The sequence below is a fragment of the Mugil cephalus genome, chromosome 1, assembly GCF_022458985.1.
Source record: "Mugil cephalus isolate CIBA_MC_2020 chromosome 1, CIBA_Mcephalus_1.1, whole genome shotgun sequence".
Lineage (NCBI taxonomy): Eukaryota > Metazoa > Chordata > Actinopteri > Mugiliformes > Mugilidae > Mugil > Mugil cephalus.
The window spans coordinates 15,416,302-15,442,328 of NC_061770.1; the positions used below are offsets into that span (position 1 = coordinate 15,416,302).

The window sequence follows — 26,027 nt, forward strand, 5'->3', positions numbered from 1 at the left end:
GGAGGGGGGGCATGGTTCCTCTTGCATCCTCATATCTGCGAAACAATAAACTTTACTGAGAAATCGACAAAGCCCGAGAAGAGAAGAAGGCCCACACAGACGAACGCGCACCCGAGGCGGTTTGAGACAACTCAACAGTGCAGCGGGGCATAGCCTCAAACCAGCGCGGCACCCCAGGTCCAAAGCTCTCACATGCTAACACACGCACATTCCCTGATACACCACGCTCCCCTATATTCATCCTTTTTTTGCCGTGACAAGGTATTTTTCATGCTCAGTTCTTCTATTGTGATGTGCAGTGCTGAGTCTCTAATGGGATGCGGGTGCGGTCGGAGCGACCAGTTTCTGCCCCGGGCTTTGCTGACGGGAGGATTCAGGGCAGTCGTCCTCCCGTCGAGGAGGTGGAGACGAGCCAAACAAGCGCTAACGCCCAGGGAAAGCGAGGAATAAAGCATCCCTCCAGATCTTTCCATCTCTTCCCCTTCCTCTCTTTCAACCGTGATGTGAGTTGACGGGTAGCGGTGTTCTGTCACCAGTCAGGCAGCAGTGAGGATATTTCTGGTGCGAGTGTTTCAGGAGGAGGACAGGGGACATCTTTTTTTTTTTTTGTGTGTGTGTGTGTGTGTGTGACAGGGATGTTGTCAGCTGGAGGATTCATAGATAAAAAGAAGTGGTTGCGTGCGCGTTACGAAGCACGTATTCGTTTTGCATTCGCTCCCTCCGTGTGCGTTAGTGTGTGCGCTTACAATGCTTTGTGGTCAGTCTCCGAGGACTTAATGCAGGAGCCATTGCATTAGTGCTGTCTGCTTCCTGCCATCCTCTTCCTAAATCATATTAGTGCTCTCTGTTTTTATCTCATCAGCTCTTACACAACAGCACACATGCACGCTGCCTATCACTTAAAGGCGCGTAACTTATTTTATTGGTGTGAGGATAGCATTCAGATAGACCCAGGCGACTATGGAAGGGCTGTATTATGTCATATTCGTGCTGATGTTTGACGGTTTAAGTGCTTATTGATGAAACCTGAGCACTCTCCCTTAACTTATCTAGAATGAGTGTCACAGCAAAATTACCCTCTAATTGCAGCTTGGTAAAACAAGCAACTGAGCAAGTGTTTTTCTTTGATAGCATGAAGAAATAATATTATATCCCCCTTTAAAAAAAAAAAAAAAACACAGAATCTATTCATGTATATGGTTTATATTATGCGGTATGCAGCACTTTTTCCACATTTTCCACATGTGATCTCAGTTATTATGTCGTACATAGCACTTGTGTGTGAGAGCGAGTGACATTTAAACAGATGGAGAGTTATGCGGGCCACCTTGTGATTGAGGAGTACTTAGTGCTCATCTATTCCTGTTCTGTTTGTGTTTTCCTCTCATGAAAGGCCTCAGATAAAAGCGCCCATTGTTGCCGATCCAGCTCCCTGCATCTTCGAGCTGCTTTAAGGAAGCGGCATCGGTCGCACAGACTCATACGTCTCAGTCTCATGACAGAGCTGTGGTCGGTGGCAATGTTACGATCAGCAATACGCGATGAAACTCAACCAACAAACAGGGAGCAAACGTAGGCGCCCCTCGGTGACCCTCGTTGTTCTTTAAATAAACATGTATTTAATTGAGCCAACTGTTGCATATTTTGCTATTTTATGCCTCCTGAGGTCAATGGCCCCAGATTTATTAGCGTACAAGCGTTTGCTTCACGACAACATTGGATTTTCAAGAATCTTTTACCATGATATGTTAGGTATTCGACTCACTGAATAGAATCATGGATATAAGCGTTTCCTCTGTATAGGGTGACTGGGCTCAGCCTGAGTGATAGGGTGAGGAGCTCAGGCGTCCGGACATCCGACCTCGGAATAGATCTGCTTCACGTCAAAAAAGGGCCTGTTGTGGAGGTTCAAGCATCTGTTGAGGACACATGCTTGGAGGTTTAGTGCGCAGGGCCAGCTGGGAGGAGAACCTGGGGTAGACACAGAAATTGCTCCAGGGTTTGAATATCTCGAATGTCCTGGCAACGTCTTGGGATTCTTCAGGGGGCACGAGAATGCTTTGGATGAGCAGATGAAAACGTGTATAGATGCCATACATGTCACAATAACAAACGACACGTACCATGACAGACTTATGCCGACGGACACTGCAACAGTTAGTCCGCCAGTTCATTAGTCTCCATCCCTGCACTTCCAGTGTATAAAACAAGAAAAGAATCCACATATTAAGTGGTAAAATCCACGATGACCCCGGTGTAAGCCACCTTTATGTGTGAATAGTTCTATTCATCTGCTTTATTGGCAGAATTTTTGCAACGTTTTAGTGCAGATACTTAGCTACTTAATTGCTGTCATCAGTTCTACTGTATCACCCATCCCCTCGTTAACACTGCAGGCTCCGCGCACAAGAGTGCAGGCTGCATGTGTGACATGTGCGAGCAGAGCTGCGGCTGGTTTTAAGTAGATTGTAAAATACAGTTCCACAGGAAACAACCCTCTTGAACAAAAATACACCCAAACACTGCCACACGTTATGGTCTGCCTCGGCTCATTGCTGGGTTTATTCAGCATGTGTGTCAGTAAGTATGTGGCTGACTGCGTGCTTCCGTGAGTGTGTGCGCGTGACGCTATCTGCATTTAGATTTGTTCAGATTTAGAATGGAGTTTCCCTGTGTGCGCAGGAAACAGAGGAGATGCTTCTTCTAGGTGTTTGAAGCTCACGAAGACAGACACACGTGTCCATCAAATCGAATGGTTGTGATTTTCCTCCAGGTGATAATTCTTTGACAGCCTCATCTGCATGCCATGTGTGTTTTATAAGTGGTGTGTGTGTGTGTGTGTGTGTGTGTGTGTGTGTGTGTGTGTGTGTGTGTGTGCGCCTCCCTTCATCTCTTAAAGCGCCTCTGACATGGTTAATCTCATCCAGCGCAGCTCGCTGCAGGAGAAGCATTCACGTCCCTCTCTGTGTTTTGAATAAGGAAAGAGGCGAGATGTTCTTTTAGGTGTTACCTCGCCAATGTCTCGACCTTATTTTCCAAGAAAGTAAACTTCTCTTAAGTCACTTCCGAGCGTCCTCATCTAAGCGGACAGCGCTGCGACTTTTAAGCAGCTTGAAGCGAGATTAAAGTTAAAACGGTTTTAACTGTGTTTTGCTAGTTGCTGCACATACGGCGTCACCCTGGATCTATATTTGATCATTTCATCTGTCCCTCCGCACGTCCGCAACTGTCTGAAGTCTAAGGCAGTTGGTGCGTTACTCATCCTTCCCTGTCGTCTCTTTTGTGGAGCGTACTCCTACACAAGGATGTCCAATTTTAAACGGATTCCAGAGCGAGCCGCGCAAACTAGCCCCGGCCATCTCCCACTGTCTTAAATGTGCATTGGCACACTAATTTTTAGTTTCACGGGAAGGTCGGCGCATCATTTAAAGCGCTTGGACCGACGACCGCTTAAATTTAACGTGCACAGAATCGGCCCTGTTCTCTGATGTGCTCATCAACCATTCATGTCATATATCAGATGTAATCTTCAAGGGTTTTAATATCCTGTTGTGACATCCCCGTGTAGCAGATGCAAACCTCAGTGCGCATATGTTTATGCATGTGTGCAAGTTTGGGGATGCACATTTGGGTGCTCTGGTGTGTGTTTGTCCGTCCTGTCCAGATGTGCAGGAATGGCTGTATGTTGTAATACTTCCTGTTTTGCAAACGGTCTAAGGTCAGCTTAGGGCTGCGATGCCAGACTGAGTCAATTCAAAGCACAGGGGAAACAATTCAGAAAGAAACTGGTCCTGTTGCAATAAGTAATCCATTTTAGTAGCTTAGTAAGTGCAAACACACATTGTTGTGAATATCATAGGCTCCGAGTTTGTCTCTTGTCACCTTGAACCTTCAACAATAACACAAACCGCAAAGGTTTTACTAGCATCCTGTTTGTGTGATTCTCGTTTGTCACTTGTCAGGAATGCTGTAATGATTGTCTTTGAAGCAGACCAACAGCCACTTAGGCTTATAGACTATTTTAAAGACGTACACCGCTGGAGATGTAGCTATTTCACCGCGTAGCGCCGGTGATGCTCCCCCACGCCCATCGATCATGCGATAAGCGTAACGTGGCCCGGAGGGAGCTCGGTGACACTAACGTATGTGCACACACGTGGACAGGACGGAGACGGATGAACTCCGGAGGGAAGGAAGGAAAGAATAGAAACGGAGGCCATTACTCAAACCCTTCGTTCATATTCCTCCGAGCCGAATTTCTCGCCGGCCAAGATACACCAGATTTAGGAGCGCGCATTTACACCCTCTACACCTCTAAATTGAACCGCCATATCCACGCGGCGCATTCGCGAAAAAATGGCAGACCGCTCCCGCAAGGACGGAGCCATTAGCGTCTCTGCGGGGAGTTTGTTTGTTTCTGATGGAGAGGAGAGTCAAGTGACCCAAGAGAGGAAATCAAGTGGACAGCAGTTTCACTCTCTTACTCACTCTCTCCGTCTGTATCAGATGTAGCAATGTTATAGCTTCCTCTTCTCGTATAGGATAAAATATGATGTTATAATGCGATTAGTAGGCCAAAAGCAACGATGCATTCATCCCATAAATTGTTATTCCTTGTGCATCTAACACATCCCTCCTCTCTCCATCAATGTTATCATTAAACTATTAAAACCTTACTGTTGCACTGTATAAACAGGTCTCTTTCATTAGTAATGGGCACAAGCACTGTCATTAGTTTTGAGTTACATAATCTGCCCTGTCGCTGAAAATATGGAGGCGAGTATTAGTCCGCAGCTGAAAATAGTCCCCGACGAACCCAACAAAACGCTGAGCGCAGTGGAAACGTCTACAGTTTCTTTCTTTAGGGTTCGGAAAAACAAGCTCTTAAACTTTGCTTCCAATTCAAAGGCCAGCGATTCTTTTTTTATGGACTCATGAGCTGACCACACACAACAAGAGAGAAAGGGAACGGATCTTTTTCTGGTGGCTGTCTGGCCATCTGTACTTTCCTCGTTTACATGCACACGAGTCTCCCTTCCTTTTAGTTTGTTTTTTAGTCGTTTTGACTGACGGCAGACTCGCATTAGCATGCAGAGATGACCCTGCGTATAGAGTGCGCGCGTGCACTTACAGCAAACACTCTAACTCCAACTTGCTGACTCTCGTTTCGAGAGTCTGAGTGGGCCATTACGAAAGGCGCCTCGGTCGGTTGCGTAGCCTCTTCAGGGCGGGAGTGCGTTTTTTTGAGTGTGCCCAGAAGAGGCAGGTGGAGGTACCGTTCCCCACCAGATACACGCGCGCAGACGCACGCTCGGTTTAAACCAGATCAGTGTAATTCGTCTGCAGCCCCGGGGAGCTGCCAGGCTTGACAGGGATATTTGCATCCCTAATTCCCTCTCCGCCAACTCTACGCTCCCTCCCCGTGCCAGCTGGGACCACCAGGACCAGGGCAGAGGCGGGACAGGAAGACAGACGTGTACACACAAACACACACGCACACAATAAAGCAGACCGTATCAAATCAATTTGACGCCAGTGTTAAACAAAGCTCTTGTTCGGGGTAATTAAAATCGCCCAGTTAAAGCCTGATTGTGTGTCAGACTGTTTCTCCTTTTGCATGTATTAGTGGTTCTTTGTTCCCGTTAGACCTTTATGTGACCATATGAACAAAGCTGAACATTTTAAAGCTGAAACGTGGCTCGTTACATCTTTCACATGAGCACCCACACAACAAAGAAGCACTATTTCTGTGTAGATATTTTTCAGCACATTGTGTTTGAGCTGCATCACAAGTTCTGCATCACAATTACTTTATCATCTCTCTATTGAGCCGCCTGTCCCCAGGGCTGCTTAATCAATTGCCTATGCGGCCATTCTCTTTAGGAAAAATCAATCCAGCTTCATATATTGGGTCTGGTGTAGTTGTATCTCAATGTGCGTGTGTGCGTGTGTGTGTGTGTGTGTGCGTGTGCGTGGACCCACCGTGGCATATCGCAGCGTTTAGTCTGCAGCTGCTGTTGAGATTGACACCTCCGGCAGTTCATGATTTGCCCCCCTCGCTCATTAGAAGGGCCTCTCCTCTTCACCTCCTCACTTGCCAGCTGGACTGATTCATGGCAGTGTTGGTTGTGAACCGTGCTCTCGTGTGTGTGTGTGTGTGGGAGTGGGATCGGCGTCATATGTGTTGGTGGATTTCTTCAGTGTATAGAATAGTTATATAAAAAAAAAAAAATCAATAATGCCTTATGGTTACTTTAATAAATTAGTTTTATCAGCATCTACATTCTGTGTATTCTGTGTTATTTATTTAATATTTAATGCAAAATGCATGAATGTAATCATAAAGGGACATACAGTAAATGTATTTCCATCTGACCCTGTACTTTGCTTACGGTAAATTTGCCATTGTTCTTATTTGTGAGTCAGCTGGCCACTTCTAATGGTCCATTGAACTGAACCTCAGAGGTTAACAGACTGACCCATGGCTTCCCATTACACTTTTATTACCAACCCCTCATCCTACATAAATACGCACCAGAGAGTTGGAGAGCGCGGGTGAAGGTCATCTAAATGTTTATGTATCATGTGTGTGTATAATATTCCTAGTTCTTAGTGCGCCATCTGAGTTATATATATCCGATCCTAATCTGAATATGAGCCCAGAATGTGTGAGGATCAGTTTATATTAATCCCAATTTAATATTGGCTCATTCCTGAGCCCTGGATACATGAATTCTCTGTCACCGTATCACACTACGGCGTCGATGAGTTCGGCCAATTTGAAGTAGCGGTGTATCGAGTGCTTCAAGATGATTTAGGAAATCTTATTGTCTCTGATTGCATCCAATCATCCGACCCCCTCCGGAGCGGTTTTTAAGAGGCACGCGTACACGTCCGTGCAAATGCATCAGCGTGGCAGGATGGCCCAGCGTGAACGGCCCAATCCGAGCAGATTACAGCATATTAGTAAGGAGTGAGACAAATGCGAACGTGTCCCCTGGTGGGTTTTACGGGAGAAAGGCTTTTTGGCTTATTCTGCCACGGAGCGATCAAGGGGCAAAGGGCCACGGGGCAATCAGCGGGCAGCGGGACATTTTGACAGAGGTTAGTAGCAGAGGAGGAAAAGTGGCGTCCATCTATCCGAGCAGGCGGACAGACAGGTGGCGGTGGCTCTGCACGGAGTGCTACTAGAGTGTGAGGCTATGTGGGTTTAAAGACTCCTTCTGTTGTTGTGTCAGCCTGCTTCATATTTAATTTATTTTGCTCCACCGCTGTCTAGAAAAACAACATTTACCACTGCTGCTACCACCGCTTGTTACTGTCATCACTTTGTCTCCACTGCTGTAGATTTATCTCCGAGGTTTTGTTTTAATGATTCGCTGAAATCCTAGATTTTCACCGGGTGAAGGGATTGAACGTTATATGATTACCAGTTTTAAGAGGTGAGCGTTTAGCATTTAGCGGGAAACTTCCACCATGTAATGATTCACATTTGGTCGCATCATTTATCATCATTAACCCTTGATATTGGAACAGGTGGTCACTGTCCTCTTTTCACTGCAAAAATGAAATATTGTCTGTGTGCATGTGTGTGTTCATGTGTATTTGTTTTGTGCCTGTGTGCAGACCCAGAGTCCCAGAGGAAAAGGACTGTGCAAAATGTTCTGGACCTACGGCAAAACCTGGAGGAAACCATGACTAGCCTGAGAGGGGTGCAGCTCAGCCACAGGTCAGCCACACACACACACACACACACACACACACACACACACACACACACAATGATAGAAATACAAAGAAGAAAAACAAAAAAAGGGAATACCGAGCAGCAGAAAGAGAGCATCAGTCGAGATGTTGAGATTGTTATTGACATTGCTAACAGTGTATTGGGGTGTGGTGGTTAACTGCCTGCAGGCAGATCAATAACAGTTTTCCTGATAGACCGGTAGCTGTTTGTCTGTCATTTCCCGCCCGCTCCGCTCTCACTTCGCGTTGGTTAATATGGAGCAGGATTAGCTCAAAGCTTACTTCAAAGCCCACCCTGCCAATGCACACACACAAACACGCGGCTCTCATTCATGCACACAATGAGACAAGCAATGATTCTGGGGATTAATTGCACATGAGCGAGTCAGCGTCCTCTTCCTTTTCCTGCATCCTCCGCTGGTTTTGGCTGCGCGCGGCGTGTCTTTAGATTTTGTCCTTGAGAGCTTCCCGTCCGCCTGCCCCTCCACGCGGCTCCCTGCAATGTACCCTATCTCCGTCCCTCAGCGGGAGCGCCCTATGCGAAGAGCAAATCAGCAGATGGTTCCCTGCTGGAGTACATTTCCTTTGCCATTCATACTTTTGCCGTACTGTAATAACCTTGAATCACTCCGCTGCTGTCCCCGAAGACATATTTAGCTGTGAGGCGCACAGGCTGTCTATGAAAAGTTTAATGCGCAAACAAGATGTCATAAATCCTGTGAAGAACGGGTGTTTGGAGTTTGCGATTTGCATGAATTAAACAAATGGATTGGTGAGCAAGCAAACTGTTTTGTCTACACATATTTTACTTGATATATTGTATATACATAACATGCAGAAAGCCTGTGAAAATCCGTCCTAACAGAATGAGTAGCGTCTCCTGTGTCAGCCTCTCTCCTCATCCTTTCAGCCCGCTCCCCTGAAAGACGCCTGTACTGGCCGTGTTTGATGATTCTCTCTCCTGCACATGAGATTAACTTTAATGTAGTAGGAGAATGCGCGCGCTGTCATGTAGTTTGAGTGCTGGTAAATTTTAATATGCTAATTCCTGTCATTCTCAGCCCAGGCGCTAAGCAGTGATGTGCGGTGCTGATTTGACTCAGGAAATGGTTTAGATGTTAGTGTTTCTCATAGACTCACAGAACTGTGTGACGGTGTCGAGCTTAACGAGAAGCACAGAGCAGCATAAAGGCTTGTTTGCTGATGGGAAAAGGCATATTACTTGCATGTGTGCAAATATGTAAGAGCATGTTATGCACATGCACATACAGTATCTGATCCTTTAGCCCTTTGAGTATGTTCAGTATATATATATTTTTATAGTTGTGTCCCACTACAGGGAGGTGTGGAGAGGTGATTGGGTGAAGGATGCACACCTTTTTAAGCAGAAACATTCACTTCCTGTCTCCTGAAATTGTGGCCAACATTTTCAGTTTGTTGGGTACATTTCTATGAACTTGTGTTATTTTTACCACCTAAAGCATAGCTCTTCAACGTTTTTCAGGCCAAGGACTGCCAAACTGATGGAGAGATTAAGTAGGGACCCCCTACCTACTATATGTGTTATGTATTAAACTCATTCTAGTGCTATTTATAAATATACATTGTTATCATTTTATATTCAATATTAAGCTATTCAAATAATACACAGGTTCAAATATTTTTTTTATATAAACGCAATATATATACATGAAATGAAAAGATAAAGAAAATAAAATCAAGTGATCCGTTTTGGCCTCTGCCAAAGCTGCACTATTAGCTTCTGTTTAGCGTAACGCGTAATATGCAGTCCCGTGATTGGCTCAGCAGCAATAGGGGCGTGGCCTACTGTCTGCAGGCAGTTTAGATTGACGGGTTTGTGCGCTGTTGAGACAGCTCCTGTGTGAGAGGAATGCTGGTTGAAAGATAACGTCTTCCGCCTTTATTTATTCCTTTACTGAAATATGTTGGATTCATGTTAATGTGTACTTAAAGAAATTTAAATTTGTGGGGGAAAATTAAAAAGACATGTAAAACAAAAGTCTAATCAACCAAAGATTTTGCGAGCCCCCTGCAGTACCTCAACAGACCCACTAGGGGTTGTGGACCCCCTGTTGAAGACCCATGACCTAAAGGATGTCTCCTCTGCTCTCTCCATAGCTGTGTGGAGGGGACCGTGGGCTACGACAGCGACGAAGCTGCCGCCTTCTCAATTTCCAGCCTGTCAAATCGCTCCTCTCCGTTGTCATGGCGCCAGGGTCAGGCCAGCCCGCGGCTCCAGGCCGGCGACGCTCCGTCCACAGGCAATGCCCACTCAGAAGTTCCTCTCCGGATCAGACACACCTCTCGCATCCACCTCATCGAAGCTCTGGACACCTCAGATCCGTCCCTCCTGAAGGGAGATTACCTCAGCGACAGCGACCTCGGCGGAAAGAGCCCTAACGAAGACGATGAAGATGATGATGATATCGATGATCTGGGGAATGGGTGAGTTTGTTTTTCTTATATTTAATTTTTTTTTTTTAGCCCTCCTTTAATTACCTGAACAAACTTATTTTACATCCTTTACATCCTCATGGCCCTGAAATATGTAGAAAACCAGACACGTGTATCTCATAAATAAACGTTTATCGTGAGGTGATTTCTTCAACCTGCCAACTGTTACAACCATAGTCAGGTCCACAGTCTGCGGTTTGCCACGCAGCGAGGCCTCGATCAGCCACAACGCATCACGAGAACCCCCCCTCATAGTGTTTGCCTTGACCTTGTCAGCTGTAGCAGCTCGTGCAGCTGGCTCTGCCATAGTCAGAGAGCAGCCCTCCAGCGGAGTCCGACAATGATGTCACCATTATCGAGCCCCCTCGCAGAGATCAGCCTGTCATTCAGCTGCGAGCCTTGCACGTGGAGGACCCCTCACCATGTTGGCACACCAAGGCACGCTGGCAGAACTAGAATGCAGATGTCTTTGGAAATCTGGTAACTTAAGCTGCCCGGCCAGAGACGCCAAGGTCAGAGTGATTTTTGTTTTCAAGTAGCCATGGGATCCTGGGATCAAAGGATTTAATGCTGGAATCACATCAGAAAACAAAACACGAGCTATTTCAGCTTCAGAAATCATCAGATATGTTTGCTGCGTTGTGCAGGGGTTGTATGTTGTTAAGGCATCGTCCCACATACACACCTTTCTGACTCATGGAGACAGCTGACTGGTCCCTGTGTGTCTGTAGTAGCAAAGACTGAGAAGGTTGTTAATCTTAATGTGAACATTTTTGGGCGTCTGTCTGGTTGCCATTGATGACATTGTGTATCAGCTGAATCAGGGGGTCAGGTCCCAGGAGTGAGCAAGCTGTTGTTCACATTCACATTGTTATTTACCAGTACGTTGTGACTTGGTGATTAGTTGAGCAGCTTCACAAGATTCTCATCAATACACAAACAGAAGAAAGAATGTTTTCTTGGCTAGTTTCGGAGAACTCGCAGCTCTTGCCCCAATAAGAGGAGATTTGACACAATGATTTTAACTGGGTTGTGGACACAGCATCAGGTTTCACCAAGCAACTCTCAGCACAGTGAACGAAAACACATGATCTCATTGTAAACTATGATTCTGGCTGTGTGTGTGTGTCTGTGTGTGTGTGCGCGCAAACTACAACAACTTGAAACTAAAAAAAGGCCTGTGCTGGCCACGGCTTGACGTCTCCATAGTAACCACAAAAATGCGCTCCTCTGTCCCCAGGAAATCAATTGCAACACTGTTTGAGTCGCTGCAGCGTTATTGTCTATCTGGTCACGGCCTCCAATTAGCGGTGGTGCAGGTTTATGTTATGGTTTGTGTGAAGAGACCAAACAAAATCAACAGTTGTCGGCAGACCATAAAAAAAACAAAACAAAAGAAAACACAAAGACAAAGAGACGAACCGAGCAGAGATGAAGACAAAGGGGAAGCATTTTTATATGCTCAAGATTAAGTGAACTTATTGTGTCAGTGTTGTGTTATGATGTCTTCAATAATCTGTACAGAAACATTGAATCCAGGGTTTGTACAAGCGGTGTCATATTGTAAACACATAGAACCTGACTGTTGTGTAGTGTAACTAATGTTTTTTTTTTGTTTTGTTTTGTTTTAATAATTAATCCGACCCATTAAAACCTATTAACAAGTGTATGAAGTATCATAAATGTCAAACAAGCTCCAAGAGACCAAGGAACCTAAAATGTATTATTTAAAACCAGGATCAAATCCACACATTAAGATACTGTAACCAGTAAATGTATGTCACTTTAGTATTTTGAATAAAACTATAGTTTCTAAATGCTTAGAAAAAATATTTTCAGTTAATTTTATGCTGACTTATTGATCAGTTTATCTGTTGAGCTGGCCTTGTAGGCTGGGGTGCAGGAGGCACACAACCGCACAACCGAATATTACCACTAGAGGGCAGACTGGGGCTTCTGTTCCCTCCACACCATAAAGGCTTGAAGTACCCCCATGTGGAATTTCTCTCCTTTATCTTATAATTTATTACACATCCCTATCCATTATGCATACAGATACTACCCCTGTCATACAGAGGTCACAGTATAGTACCATATCTCACCCCAGCATATATTATACATTGGATTTCACCTCATACATTATGCATCACAAACACATAGTCTACGTTCTTTGTTTGGGTTTTTGTGTCTCTTGTCTTTTCGTTCTAGTAAATGTAAAAGGAAACGGCGTCATAAAATGCTAATTTCTCCACGAACATATGTAGATGACCTCACTCATTCCCAAATTCACCGTGACTCACGTGAGTTAAGACATGAGTCACGTTCGTACATATAAAGGTACGTTTATATGACCTGGCTGAGCGCAGACCCTATGCACTCACGCTCTGAGTCATGATCCCTGATATCTGACTTCCTGTGCTTTTCTAGCCGGGGCCTCAGTTTGTCTGATGAGTTTCACTTAACATCTGGAAGCAGACCCCCACCATCCCACCCCTCCCACCCCCACCCCCACCCCCACCCCCACACACACTCACTCTCACTCACGCACACGTCATTCTAACCAGGAAACAGGGAGAGGGGCAACCACGGGGAGGTCATTCCCCTCAGAGTGTGTATGTGTTTGTGTACTTAAAGTCGTATTAGGGTGCGGTACGACTTAATGTAAGTTGCGGCGTTACACGGTGTAAACTGTAGCAGATTTAACGTCTCAAACATCGACTTTTATTATTGTTTTTGTTATTTTAACAATGACTTGCAGCTGCTTTTTAAGCCCGTTTTACATTTTCTACAACAAGCAGACGATTTGAACAAGAAAACTCTTTGGTAGCATGAAGAAAATTAAAAAAAGGAACATATAGGAAGCTTAACAGCTAAAGTGTTATTTTGTAAAGCCAATAAATAGCTACAGGACGTTGTTTTGTGTTTGCTGGGTGGGTGATGTCTTGGAAACCCGTGTGAAGAAGGGTGTTAAGGGAAACTGTGCCATTACAAAGAATGAAAGAAGAAGAATTTCAAGCTGCACCAGTATAGTTTCACTTTCACGTCTCTTTTATAGCTTTTAGTTTTGTTGTGAGCAGTTCAGTGTCTTGAAAAGGGCTGGCTAAATTCAGTGTTTTCTCAATTTTTATATATATATATATATATATATGTCTTCAGATCAACACAGTAGAAGTGTTGAGGATGTAGAAACACAATGAGGAGGAGATATGGAGTGTTTTGATATTTCAAACACCGGGTAATGGCTTCTTTGTGGGATGTATATAACCACCCAAGTAAAGCATAAAGTCTAGATGCGTAAGGACTCAGAAGATATTGATTTCCATTGTTGTCTTTGAAGTGGCGATAATGGCCTCTACATGCACACATACAGACACGCGTGGTGGGTGAGTGCGGGTCTTGTTTTCCGCCCCGCTGGGCGCAAACGCTTTAGCTCCTGGGCTGACGAGCTCCCGTCCTCGACCGCCTCCCACTAGTAAACGCGCAGTCTCCATGGTTACGCCGAGAGACAAGGCGGCTGGCACTGCACTAAACATCTGAATTATGAAAACGTCTGTGGCGGAGCAGGATGAACACACACACACACACACACACACATACGCAACACTTTAAGCTCCCTGATGCGTTTCAGAGCTCTCTGGTTTTAGGTGTTTTGATTTAGTGCTGTGTGCTTTCTAGTGAAACGGTAGTGAGAGCTGAGCGAGTACAGAGAAGTGAAACAGGAATGGGGATTGTTTAAATAGAGAAGTAAGATGTTTTGAGAACACGTGGTGCGTGGTATAGAGTTAGATGCCCTCAGTAGATACTTCAACCTCAGCTTACAGAGGTTATTATGTGGCCCTTATCTGATGCCCAGCTGACCACATCAATGGCCAAGCACTTTTAATTAGGTGTAACTCAATAGACCTTGTCATTACCTGTGAATCTTATCTCCTGTGGTCTGGGTGGGGGTATGAGGTAGTAAATGAAGACCATACTCCCATGCATACTCATGTGTTTATTTGTGTGTGTGTGTTTGTGTGTCTTAGTTTTTTTTCTCAAGCTCAATCTTGCTGTGCACTGGCTCCACCTACTGGCCATGAGTGAGAGCTTCATTACATACATACATAGATACATACATATACTGTACATGCACAAACACACGTGGAGAGCCTAATGCAACTTGGCACTGATTAATAATTTCTCCTCTCCCACATCTGGAACCGCCTTGTGTTACAGGTCTCTCTCTCTGTCGACGTGGTCCTCGTGGAGACACGGAGGTCTTCCCTCTTGCTAAAAGCCAGATCTTTACACTGTGACTCACGCTGCGGTCCAGTTACAGACCCCCTCCCAAAAACACAGCACAGCCCCGTTGCCCAACTCTAAATGTTATTACAACACGGGCTGTGATCAAAGCGGGCCCTAATGAAATATGACGAGGGAAATGGAATATTTTCTTATGTTTAAGACTCACCTATAGTGCACATAGTTAATTTGAGACACATGATTAAAATCGTTCACATCCCTGGAGGTTAAAAGTTGGATGTATGAGAACGTGACTCTCAGGCGACGTTTTAGGACCCAGTGCAGTTTGAACAATGGTGTTTAATTTGATCTAAATAAATGAAATCAGATCTGATATCTCTCTTTAGTATTATCTCACCTTTCATATAATGTTGTTGAACTGTTGTTGACAGTTGTCTTTCTGAGGTCATTCCAGTTGGTTTTGCATTTTGCCAGCGCACCACTGTGACTGTATCCATAATGCTGAATTATCTGGGCTTTTGTACAAACAGTGTTTTTCAGATTATGCTAGAAAGGTATGTAATGCATAGTATCAAACATCAGGTTTGCTTTAATAATTATGACGAGGAGCAGGTATTTCAAGTCAGTGCTTTTTATGTGATTGTTGTGTATCACACAGTCTCTTGAGTTTTATAACATAAGCAAATGAAAGAAAACGAATGGCTACCTGGAGATTTGGAGAGAACAGAGTGCTGAAAACCTAAAGCAACACGGTGAAGTGAAGGCCGCTATTATGCAAAACTAAAAAAGCCAGCCAGCTTTCTATAGTTCCGTACTTTTTTCCATCTTTGAGATTTTTCCATTTCTCACCGTGCCTTTCTCCCGTGTGCACACGGCAGCGTGTGTCAGAGATGCCCACGATTCACATGAAAAGTTGATGAGAAGCAGCTTGAGGTGTGTTTCAGGAGGTTGACGGGCCGTGTCTTGCTTCCCCTCGCGCTACCTGCTCTTCTCCCGGCCTCTCCGCCTCTGTAGGGTCGCTCCTCTGGCTCTTTCTGCTCAGTGCGGCGTGTAATCAATTACTTTTCCTGTCATTACGGAGGGAACTTGACTGAGCGGAGGGAGCGCACTCTTCCTTTGTTCCAGCACGTGCAGCCAAAACACTAGAGAGAACACCCACAGAGAGCACACACGCAGACACACAAAGGCACCATTTATTAATTAATCTGAGCTATTCACCACCGTCACATGAGCAGATTTAAACCGAGACATGTGGAGATTTTGTCTCCAGTTCAAGAGGGGAAAAGCACCTTACGTCGACACTTTACGCGGCACGTTACGTTTGGTTCACACCTTAAACATGTAATTTATCTGCTGGTTATTCTACTGAGAGGGGCGATGATGTAACCAGCTCCAGCTGTAACAGCAGGACACTGCTGACAAACAAAAAAGACATTAATCTGTTTGTCTGCTAAAGTGGCAGAGAGACACATCGCCCACTCATACACACATGTAGAATTATACACACACACACACATACACGGACACATTAAAAGATTTAACAGAGAGTAACATATGGGGCTTCGGAGGGATTTGCAGTCCCAGAGACCCCCCTTGACACCTCCCTGTTTCGGTGAGAACAATGTCCTTATGTACCGTATCTGTCCTCTTGTGTTTGCTCAGGCTGTTTGAGCCACGTTGGTTCATTATTAACTTTCTTAATTCACTACACGACACTTCAATGTTGACTCTGAGGTCAGACAAACTGTACTTGAATGAGCCTTTCTTGTGCTCGTCTGTCCGTCCTTTTCACTGTTGCTGGACAAAATATTTGCTTTTGCTTCTTTTGTTTCATCCTTCACTCGTACTCACGTACAATTACTCACACACTCACAGACACACACACACACTTGTGCTGGTGTCCAAGTGGGCCGCATTCGCAGGAATGCTCGACTTCTACTCCCGTCGGTCTCCATGGATATGTTTAGCTTGACTAGAGGCCATTTCATTATTGTGAAACGTGCCGATGTTGAGCAACAAACACATGTTCTGGATCGGAGCTTGGGAACGTGCAATTACATCCCTTGGACGGATTTTTCCCACATTCTCATTTGGAAGAAAAGAGAAGTTTTTGGGAAAGTGTGTGACTACAAGACAAGCGATGTTGCTCTAGATGAAATTTCCCTTGAACTCCTTTTATCATCTGCGCTTTTGCCAAAACGATTGTGCTCCATCCCTCTCGAACCCGTTCATTCCATTCGCACACCCACGAACCCCAGCGAAAGCCACGGCCACTGTCACGGCTACTGTTGCCTGGACACCCCGACCCTCCCCGTGCTGAGGCCTGGTAAATCCCTACGGAGACGCTATGGCATAATCCCTCCTAATCCCTGGCTTCCTCTTGTGGCAGGGTTCAGGAAAGCATGAGAGAACTTCGGGGACTCGGTCAGCATTCTGCAAGGACAAGGGGGCGTGGGCAGGAGTGTTATGATGACTATGGAGTGTGTGAGCGTGTGCATGTGCAAGGACCCCCGCATAGTTCAGAGGGGTGTGTTACCATGTCAACAACATAAGCAAAGGAAAGGAGCGGAGTGTGTGTGTGTGCGTGAGTGGCTTCGGCTTCTTAACTTACAGGGGTCAAAATGTCACCGCTTTTGCCCGATGACCAATTTCACCCCATTTCCTTTAAGGAAAGGGTTGAATCCTGCTGTTCCTGGAGGAGTTTTGAGTCCGCTTTGTTTTATTTTCACATGATACGTTCGCACATGACCTACAGAAGAGATGAAAAGGGGTCTGAAAACAACAACTGATGGAGAATGTGATACTAAACCAACACGCGTGGATATGAGCCACACAGACTTGACGTCACTGAGTCAACAGACGCTTGCTTTTAAGAATTTGTCGGAAGAGAGCGCGACACACAAAATCTGGATCCAAAACTGAGAATATCTGTCTCTGAGATTGCTTCCTCGGTCTTAATATAATAGATGGGAATGGATTTTTGTTTAAGATGCTCACTGTAACACCTCCTTAGCTTCAATCCTGAATAATTCACAAACTTAGCTTCGAAGAACTTGCGTGTGTGTAATCTCTACATTAGAAGCCCCCTACTGAAAAGCAAATCCTTGTTCTTAAATCCTCTGCCATGTTTTTATCCAGTCCCAGGGAGAGATGCCACAGTGACACATCAGATAAGTTTTAGCCACTCTAGCAGCACGGCTTGTCCTTAACAAAATATCTCTGCATTTCAGCCTTAATTTGTCTGGTACTTTGGCTTGTGATCATCTACCTGCAAAACTGAAGTCAACAACTCAGTGCAGCGCCAACTGGTTAATGTTAGCATAATATCCAATCACATTAGGATTGCTAATCTGTCAAGACCGTTGTGTTTTTGCACTGTGGTTGGTGTTGGCTTGTGTATTCTGTTGATTAATAAGTCACTGGAGCACTGTTTTTAAAAAGAAATTTGAAAAGAGATTTGTATTATTCACTTCACTTATTCACTTTTGTGGCAGCGCAAACATGAGACGTGTAAAACCACAGGCTTTTAATAATTGCAGTTTTATTGCACAATCTTGCTCTCATCCATATTTTACTGTACATCACCGTTTTCAATGGAAAACGAGCATTTTTCCTGCTAAGAAGAAATGAGTTTGAGGAGATGATCAGATTCATTCCTCAGAAGATTGGTTCCCACAGTACGAGACAACCTCCCCCACACACACACCAACCTTGCTAACCTCGCGCTCTCTCCCTCCCGTCTTACATCTGTACGGCCTTTAAAGAACGTGCTGTAGGGGGTAAATGAAACTGCACGGTAAAGGACAAGCTCTTTAGGAGCTTTGGACGGGAGCCGTCTCCAATCTACACTATACATGCACTACACTGCGCGCATTCAAACATACACTGTGCACACTAAGGCCAGGCCTTGGAAGTTTAACAGTGGGGTGTGATGGGGGTTTGTAATGCGCATAAGAATTAGCCCTGCTTCCCTCCCATTGACTCCCACCGTGTTATTCTCTTGAGTTGTTTCGACATTAGTCACACACTTTTCTTTCTGCCCTCCTGCCATCAGTCTCCCTTCCTGTTCTCCTCATTACTCCATCTCTTAATCTCATCCTTTCAAGTAAGCACCAGTTCTCTTCGACAGTGGACATAACCTCATTATGAGGTCTAGGCTGAACTGGCTGCAAAAACCTCTTGAGCTATATTTTATTTTTATTTATTTTTTTTGTCTCTGGAAAAAGAAAGCATCTTTGAAGTCAGTTTGTTGAGCACTTCAACTTCATATTGTTCTCATAAGACCAAACCTCAAGAGTTTTAGAGCAAGAGCCTAATAAGATGGTTTTGGTGGTCCAGATATGGAGGGTCCCTCAATTAACCACAGGAGTACCTTCTCAGGGCCGGGAAATTCTCTTTGAGGTTCAGCTTAGAGTTCCTTTCAGTAAGGTTTTCAGCATTCAGACGTTAGAAAAGAAATCGCCCCGTTGTTAAGGAACTACTAGACTGAGCATGCAGGCTGGTATGCAAGCCGCATTTTGGTCATTTGCCAGAAAATAAAAGAATGTGTGTGCGTTGACATATTGCTTGCCGCCGCACATATATATTGTACATACGAACAATGCCGCGCACATATTTCAAGACTGAGACACAGCAATTTTCTGGAGTGTCTGATGAAGGACCGGTTGAAAGCTAGTACTTAAGACGTGCTGTTCAACCACGTTGGAAAAGAAATGTGTTGTTTATAGTCATTCCAGACTTACTGGAAGGTAGAGAGGAAAACCAGTCTTTACAGAAAGGAGACCCAATATCGTTGAAAATGGGGGCATAAAACTGCGTATATTGTTTGCAGAAAAACTGCACATTCGGCGTCTGTTGCATAAATGAAAATGACAATTTCATATACAGAATATTAATAAACCTAACTGTTTTTCAACTTTATATATCTCAAAGTTGGAGTTAACCAAAAAAGAACTTGTCAGGCAAACACAATAAAAACCATACTCTCAGTGACAGAGGTCGTGGTCAAAAGCAAAAAAGAAGAAATGCGGCAATACCTTGTGTGAAATTCTCCCAAAAACATTGTGTTAATTTTTAGCACCATTGCTCACAAGCTTATATAGAGCCTTTAATTCTCCCACACGTGTTGGAGGTTCTTGTGAGACGCTCTTAATAATAGTAATTGAAGGACTTTGTTAGCGAATGTGCTTTTTAAAGACGTCTGTCAGACGATGACGGCATTGACCGCGACCGAGCGAGGGGAAACAAGCGCCGCAGTGCGAAGTGTTTTTTGATCGAAAGGGTGATAGTTAAACAGGGGTAGACGACAAGCTGATAAAATAACAGAGAAAAGCGTGTTTGTAATAATGTATGAGTGTTATGAATCTGTGTGAGGGGTTGCTTTAGCTTTGTTTACATTCTGCACGCGGCTTGGCAAGCGTTCGCATGCGCATCTGTGCGCGCGTGTGTGTGTGTGTGTGTGTCTGTGTGTGTTCCTGGTCTGATAAGAAGGGACGATCTTTCCCAGGTCTCTCGTCTCTTTCATCAGCTGTGGAGTGACGGGTTCCCAGGGTCGTACGGATGACCCTGCCTGTGTGCTGTCATTACACAGTTACATCACCGCCTAATTATACCGGCCTACCACACCAATACGCGCACTCACGGAGCTTGAAAACAAGCACTGTGGTCTTGTCAGATGAGTGAAAAGGAGGTGGAGGTGAAAAAAAAAGAGCCCCCTCTTTGATGAGGGAGAGGCAAACACACACACAGAGAGAGGGGAGACGGAGGAGCATGTCTGGACATGAGTCAGCGGTCGAAGTAAAAGCTGGCCAGACGGATGCGGCGCCCCGTCCAAGTGACCTCTCCAAAAGCTTGGACGAGGGTCGGCATAAATAAAGGCAAACGCTCTTGCTGCCTTAAGGAGGGATTGTGAGTGTGTCAGTGTTGTTGTTCTGCTAGGCAACAACGGTGGCAGAGGCTCCGCACACCTGCGGTTCAGCGTGCCAACGTGCCAGTCAGACCTTTAACGCGCGCACACAAGCGCGAGCACTGTGCGCCCACCTGGCCCTGCGTGGTACGGGCGAGCGGTGGCCTGAAGAATCCCGCCGTTGTTCCCTCCTCACTTAAAAAGGGTGCGTAAATGGTCGCTCTTTTCCCTCTCTCTCTGTGGGTGTTTGTTTTCCCATCTCCTTTTCTCTTACACTAGAATTCACGCATTTTCTTTCTCCTGGCTTTGGAACTAAAAAGGACACTGTTAATTATCTCCATCTCCCCCTCCTCCTCTTTCTGTCTGTCTGTCTGCTTGTCTCTTCTTTCTCGCCCTTCATTCAGCCGCTGAACAGAGCCAGCAGACAGGCAGATCTATTCACTGGGGTCCACTCAGTACTTAAAGTCTTTAAACACCACTGGAGGGATGTGAGGGTGCGGAGATTGTGGGGAGGGGGGGGTGGATACATGATACCCACTCTACTCCTCTGCAAGTCTCCAATAGCCAATACACGCTCTCTTACAATAGAAACACAGGAGTCATTTACCCTCCCTGCTTCATTACATTCTGATTGGGGCCTATTTACGCCACCAATGGTTTGGCTCTTAGCCAGGGCTGTTGAAAGAGACTGATGTAATAAATCAAAGTGTGTAAGAGTTGCGTGGTTTTGATGACATTTCTGAGAGATATTTACAGTGTGTGATGTCACGGTCGCTGTTTAACTGGGGAACATCATTCTTTTTGGTGACGGTTCACGTCACTGTTGTGGTTTTTATCTGTTGTATTCATCGAACAGCTGCTCTTCCTGGTTATGGCGCAGATTAAGGTTCTGCGTACAATGAAGAAACCATGACCCGTTATTAATGATTTACACATGTTGCGGTAAGCTGTGGGTTAGCAGTTTGATTAAATAGAAAAATAGATGCTCTATAGATTTTCTTTCATATGTTTTGGACTTTGAACAGTTGGATTGTCTTTCTAATTCAGCAAAGACTTGAAAAGGCTAAAGGAGGATTACTTGGTAAATGATTTACTGGGGGGGTGTTTAGTCGGTGTAAGTGGTGCTGAGAGACAGAAGGTTAAACTTGCATGAAGGAAGACATGGAATGTGATAAAACAGTAGAAATTGGTGCTGGTTTATAAATGTCCAGTAGTAGACTGCACCTTAGACTGAAAGGTAAAAAAAAAATATTTTATCAAGGTTTGTACAGAAACCTTTGTGAATACTGTCGGGCTGTTATGGGAGTGAAAACTTTGTGTTATCGATACTTAGGAATAAAGTGTGCAAACCTACTTATTCCACCACTGAAGTGGATATTAAACGCCAGCCGCCTCCGTTGCATTGGTGGCTATCGGCGTTGAGTGAGTGGGCGCCTTGCGCGCGGAGCAGAGATTTTAAGAGTGCGAAAATGCCTTTGACATGTCGCTTTGGGGAATTTGATGACTGTGCTTGTGCTGCGGCTGAATACGGCTTGATGCCTCTGTGCGCGTTTTGGTAAAGGCGCAGCTGCTCGCGATCAGCGAAACGGGGCCGAAGGAGGTGGAATTTGGGGTGTTGCCTTTTCATCCGTGCCTCCCTCCCTCCCTCCCTTACTCATCGCCTCACTCCCTTCCTCCCTCCGCAAACGCGCGCGCGTGTGTGTGTATGAGAGAGAGAGAGAGAGAGAGAGAGAGAGTGGAAGCACTGCGGGTAGTGAGTGGGTCAGTCAGTTGACGCGGCTGACTCTCACAGGCGGCTCCCCCTTTGGTTATCAGCGGCGGAAAGCACCGGGTGGATACTTTCTCTTTCCGTGTGCATCTCTACTGCCTCGGAGCCACGGGAACGGGATATGCCAAGCGGGAACAAAGCGGCGTGAAAGCTGGACGGTTGTAGAATGAGCGGGCGCGTGCTGAACGGGAAAATGCTGCAGCTCCCGGCTCCGCAGCGCGCTGGGAGGACAATGCACTTTCTGTCAAGGTAATGGACGAGCTCGTGTGTGACTGAGGATGCAGCGAGGAGCGAGAAGCTGACTGACACGCCGACGGCACTGGTTTTGATTTCTTAAACGTGATGCGACCGAGCGGCCGGTCGGATCGCTGTCAGCGTGGCGCAGAGTCTGTGCGTAAAAATCAGCAGCGCGTCTCATTGATAAAACTCCCAACAGCTGCATGGTGGCACGTTTCGTTATTGTGAGTGGCATGCGCGCAGATCCAGCCGCTGCGGGATTGCGTGTATCAGTCTGGAGGCTGAGTAAAGAATGGGCTTTTATGGATGGAGCTGCTATACGTTACTGTGTGGCCTTTAGGCAGACCTCAATGCGCATAGCCATATGTTGAATCAGCATTGTGTTCTATCGTCGGTACTGTCAGACTGTTAAGCAGCATCTCGGGCAAATGTGGAAACCAAAGAGTCATTGTGTACGCGCGTAAAGTGCCCGCATGCCCTGAGTGTATGTATTCACGCTTTGCTCTCATCTCCATTGTTTTAAGCTGTGTGCGGTGACAACTGGTCGCCGGTGTTTGGCGTGTCAATCAGCAGCCGCAGGTATGTGGGTGTATGTGTGTGTGTGGGTGGGTGTGTTCGCATCGATCCGCTGCGGGACTGGACCGCATTCTACCGAACGGCTGACCTACATTCTGACTATACGACGCCTTCTCTCCCTATATGTGCTGTGATTGGGTGGAAAACCAGCAAGCCTCCTCCATATCATCTTCACGCCTGCCATGTGAGAATTACTTAGGTATTTGTCTGGATGTGTGGGCTAATCTAGGCCAATTAACATGTACACTGTTGATGGTGGCAGAGAGAGTGTTGTTATGAGGCACAGGCGCATATTTGGTTTTATTTATTCTCAGGAATAAAGCAGGAGTCCACCTAATTGCTTTACAGAAGCATTATACAACGTGGGCAGACAGAGATGCTCTTAGGGTATTGATTCGATTTGTGGTTGGGGTGGGGGAGTGGTTTGGGGGGAGGCTGATGTCAACTTTGCTCTTTTTGGTGGAGTGACCCCTATAGCTTCCATTGACCTTTTATGTAAACCCATTAGAGCAGAGTGGCCTGATATCAGGGCTTTAGTTGCACACAAACACACACACACACATAACAGATACCAGTGGTTTCAGTGTTTTCACACACACACACACACGCACACACACACACACACACACACACTTACTTCTGAGTCCCCCAGGACAGTTTTTATCTGCGTGTTTGCGTTGGACATGTGTGCTTAAATAGACTGGCTGTCAAAAGACAGATAAAGGCTCAAATACATAACAATCGAGGCCAGAGGTGGTGTTGGTGCGCGTGTGAGTCGCCGCACGTGTGAGCGAGGGGGTGCGGGCAATCAAACATTAAACATGCATCACGAGCGAAACCAAGTCCAGCCAACACAAAGATTTAGTAAACCTTAGTCATACTGAAGTCAATCCAACATCAACCCAGAGTCCGTCTCTTTGCGTGTAGTTTGTGTATGCGTGTTGCCGTTGAGCTGGACAGCCTGCTCGGCATGACTTAGCTCTATCTTGATCCTCCCCTGGTTCACATCATCACCCAGGCTGCACTTTTTCAGGGCCGGTGAGCTCACTCATTAGCGTGAATCACACCCAAATCCTCTCAGTTTCTTTTCATCAAATAAAAACGGGAACTCCAGTCGCCGCGATGGAGGCCAGGCTCGTGTCACGGATGATGTCATTTAGGTGTTTACGAGAAGTTTGGTCACTTGTGAAGCAGCAGAATATAGTTGTTATTGTAACACCAGCCATGGCCACAGCACAGTGATTAATAAAACCCTTGTCTATTAATATGTCATAATTAACTGATCTGCATGGAGGTGCACAGTGTTACTACCTGTTGAAGACGCCTTCAGTTTACAACAACAACAGGGTGAAGTATCTTTATGTATGAAAGTTGATGAAAGTTTCAGCTTACAAACATCACTGTTTTCGTTGCACACAAAACCAGATGTTGTCTGTTGTGCTGGAGTTAAGGGTCAAAGCCAGATTACATTGTTGTGGAAACACACCTTGCTGACTCAGACACTTGATGTATTGGTAGGGTCAGCGGCATTACGCCCTCATTAATCACGACGCATGAACAGAACCTAATGCTCAGCACACAAACATGTCCCAGCAGGCGCTGATAATCTTTAATAATGCCAATTAAGTGACATGAGGGTGTTGTCTTTTTTACTTTTAATCTCTTGTTCCTGGGCAGTTGACAAAGGAGAAACCCGTGACGGATTATATCTGAAACCGTCAAAAAGACACAAAGGCCTGGTGTCATTTCACACGGCCGCTCACTCTTGATGTTTTCTAATTGGGGGAATAAGTTTACTTTCCCTGCCTTCAAGGTCATTAGGGAGACCTGGGAGTGAAACAGCAGATGCTTGTAACCTGTGCTTGTAAGACACATGCGCCTACATGTTTTTTTATTGTACACACAGGAGCCAGCGTTCGCAAACAGAGCTCATATTTTCACTGCGTGGTGCCCCCTGCGGTTTAGTGAGTTACTCTGTTACATCAAAGCCAAAGAAGGACTCACAGCCAGGCCACAGTACACCTTAACAAGCAGCTGGGGACGAAAGGAAAGTTAAAATGCTAACAACAGTGGCCATGGAGAGTAATAAGCGCAGGATGTCATTTCCACTTGATACTAAAAGGAGTTTTCAAGGAATTGTAGAAAAGCTCAGTCAGTGTCTTGTGTGAGTTCTTCTGGGTTCAATGCAAAGTGAGATGATTCCCATGGTTTGCGTCGGATCAACAAATAACGACGCTGCGGATTTCGTTTTAAAATTAAACCTCCGGACCCGTCATTTATATGCCCGTGAATGCACGCGCGTCCATGCGGTGGTATGCGTATGTGCGTCTGCATATGTTGGAGGATTAGGGAGTGGGACCTCAGAATACACTCGCTGGAATGTGAAGTGTGTGTGTGTGTGTGTGTGTGTGTTTTGAGCGGCCCGAGGGTAAGGAATGTCTCCCAAACTCACTGTAACTACTTTTAAGTGGCATGAGCGCAGTGCGCGTGTTATAAGTGACAGCAGGTGATGGGTGAGGGCTGACTCCAGGGTGCGCCTCCAGGCCCGATGGCCACATATCTCGACGCACGCGAGTACAAAAACAAAATCACAACGACTCGTCTGTTCCCCTTAACAGCATGGGAGTGAAGTGTGTGTTTTAATAGGTGTCTGCTTTATCTCCGCCAGCAGAAGTGAAAGAGTATCCCTGCTCCACTCAATGGGCCTTTCATTCATTTCTGCTCAGGTGGTGTTTAGACAGCCTTTGGCAGGTGCTTAGTACTTTAGCTAGATTTGTAGTCTCTTTGTTTTGTCTGATATGATTTAAAGAAAAGCTGTTTTTTTTTCTTTTTGCTCTGTCTTATTTTTTCTATATGTCCATCTTTCTTTCCAAAGTATTTTCATTCTGGCTACTCAAGTGTCATAAGCTCACAATCCAGGGCAAGTGGTGGAATTATTTGATTTAGGTGTTGTCAGTTTCAGACAGGCAGTTTCAGTGTTTGGGCCTGTACCAGTTGTTCTAGCCGAGGCATTTGGTAGCCGCAGCCCTTTTCGCATTAACAGCGTCTCACATGATGCTGATATTGTAGTCCCTCCAT

General features: G+C 45.5%; 1 protein-coding gene across 2 annotated transcripts in view; it reads left to right on the forward strand.

Moving 5' to 3' along the window:
- LOC125011524 (neuron navigator 1-like) overlaps positions 1-26,027 on the forward strand; it is a 74,556-nt gene that overhangs the window by 19,264 nt on the left and 29,265 nt on the right. For both annotated transcript variants that reach the window (XM_047590757.1, XM_047590758.1), the window contains 2 exons: positions 7,627-7,729; positions 9,886-10,212. In XM_047590757.1, the coding sequence (XP_047446713.1) occupies positions 7,627-7,729; positions 9,886-10,212 (430 nt within the window). The remainder of the gene's footprint in view (positions 1-7,626; positions 7,730-9,885; positions 10,213-26,027) is intronic.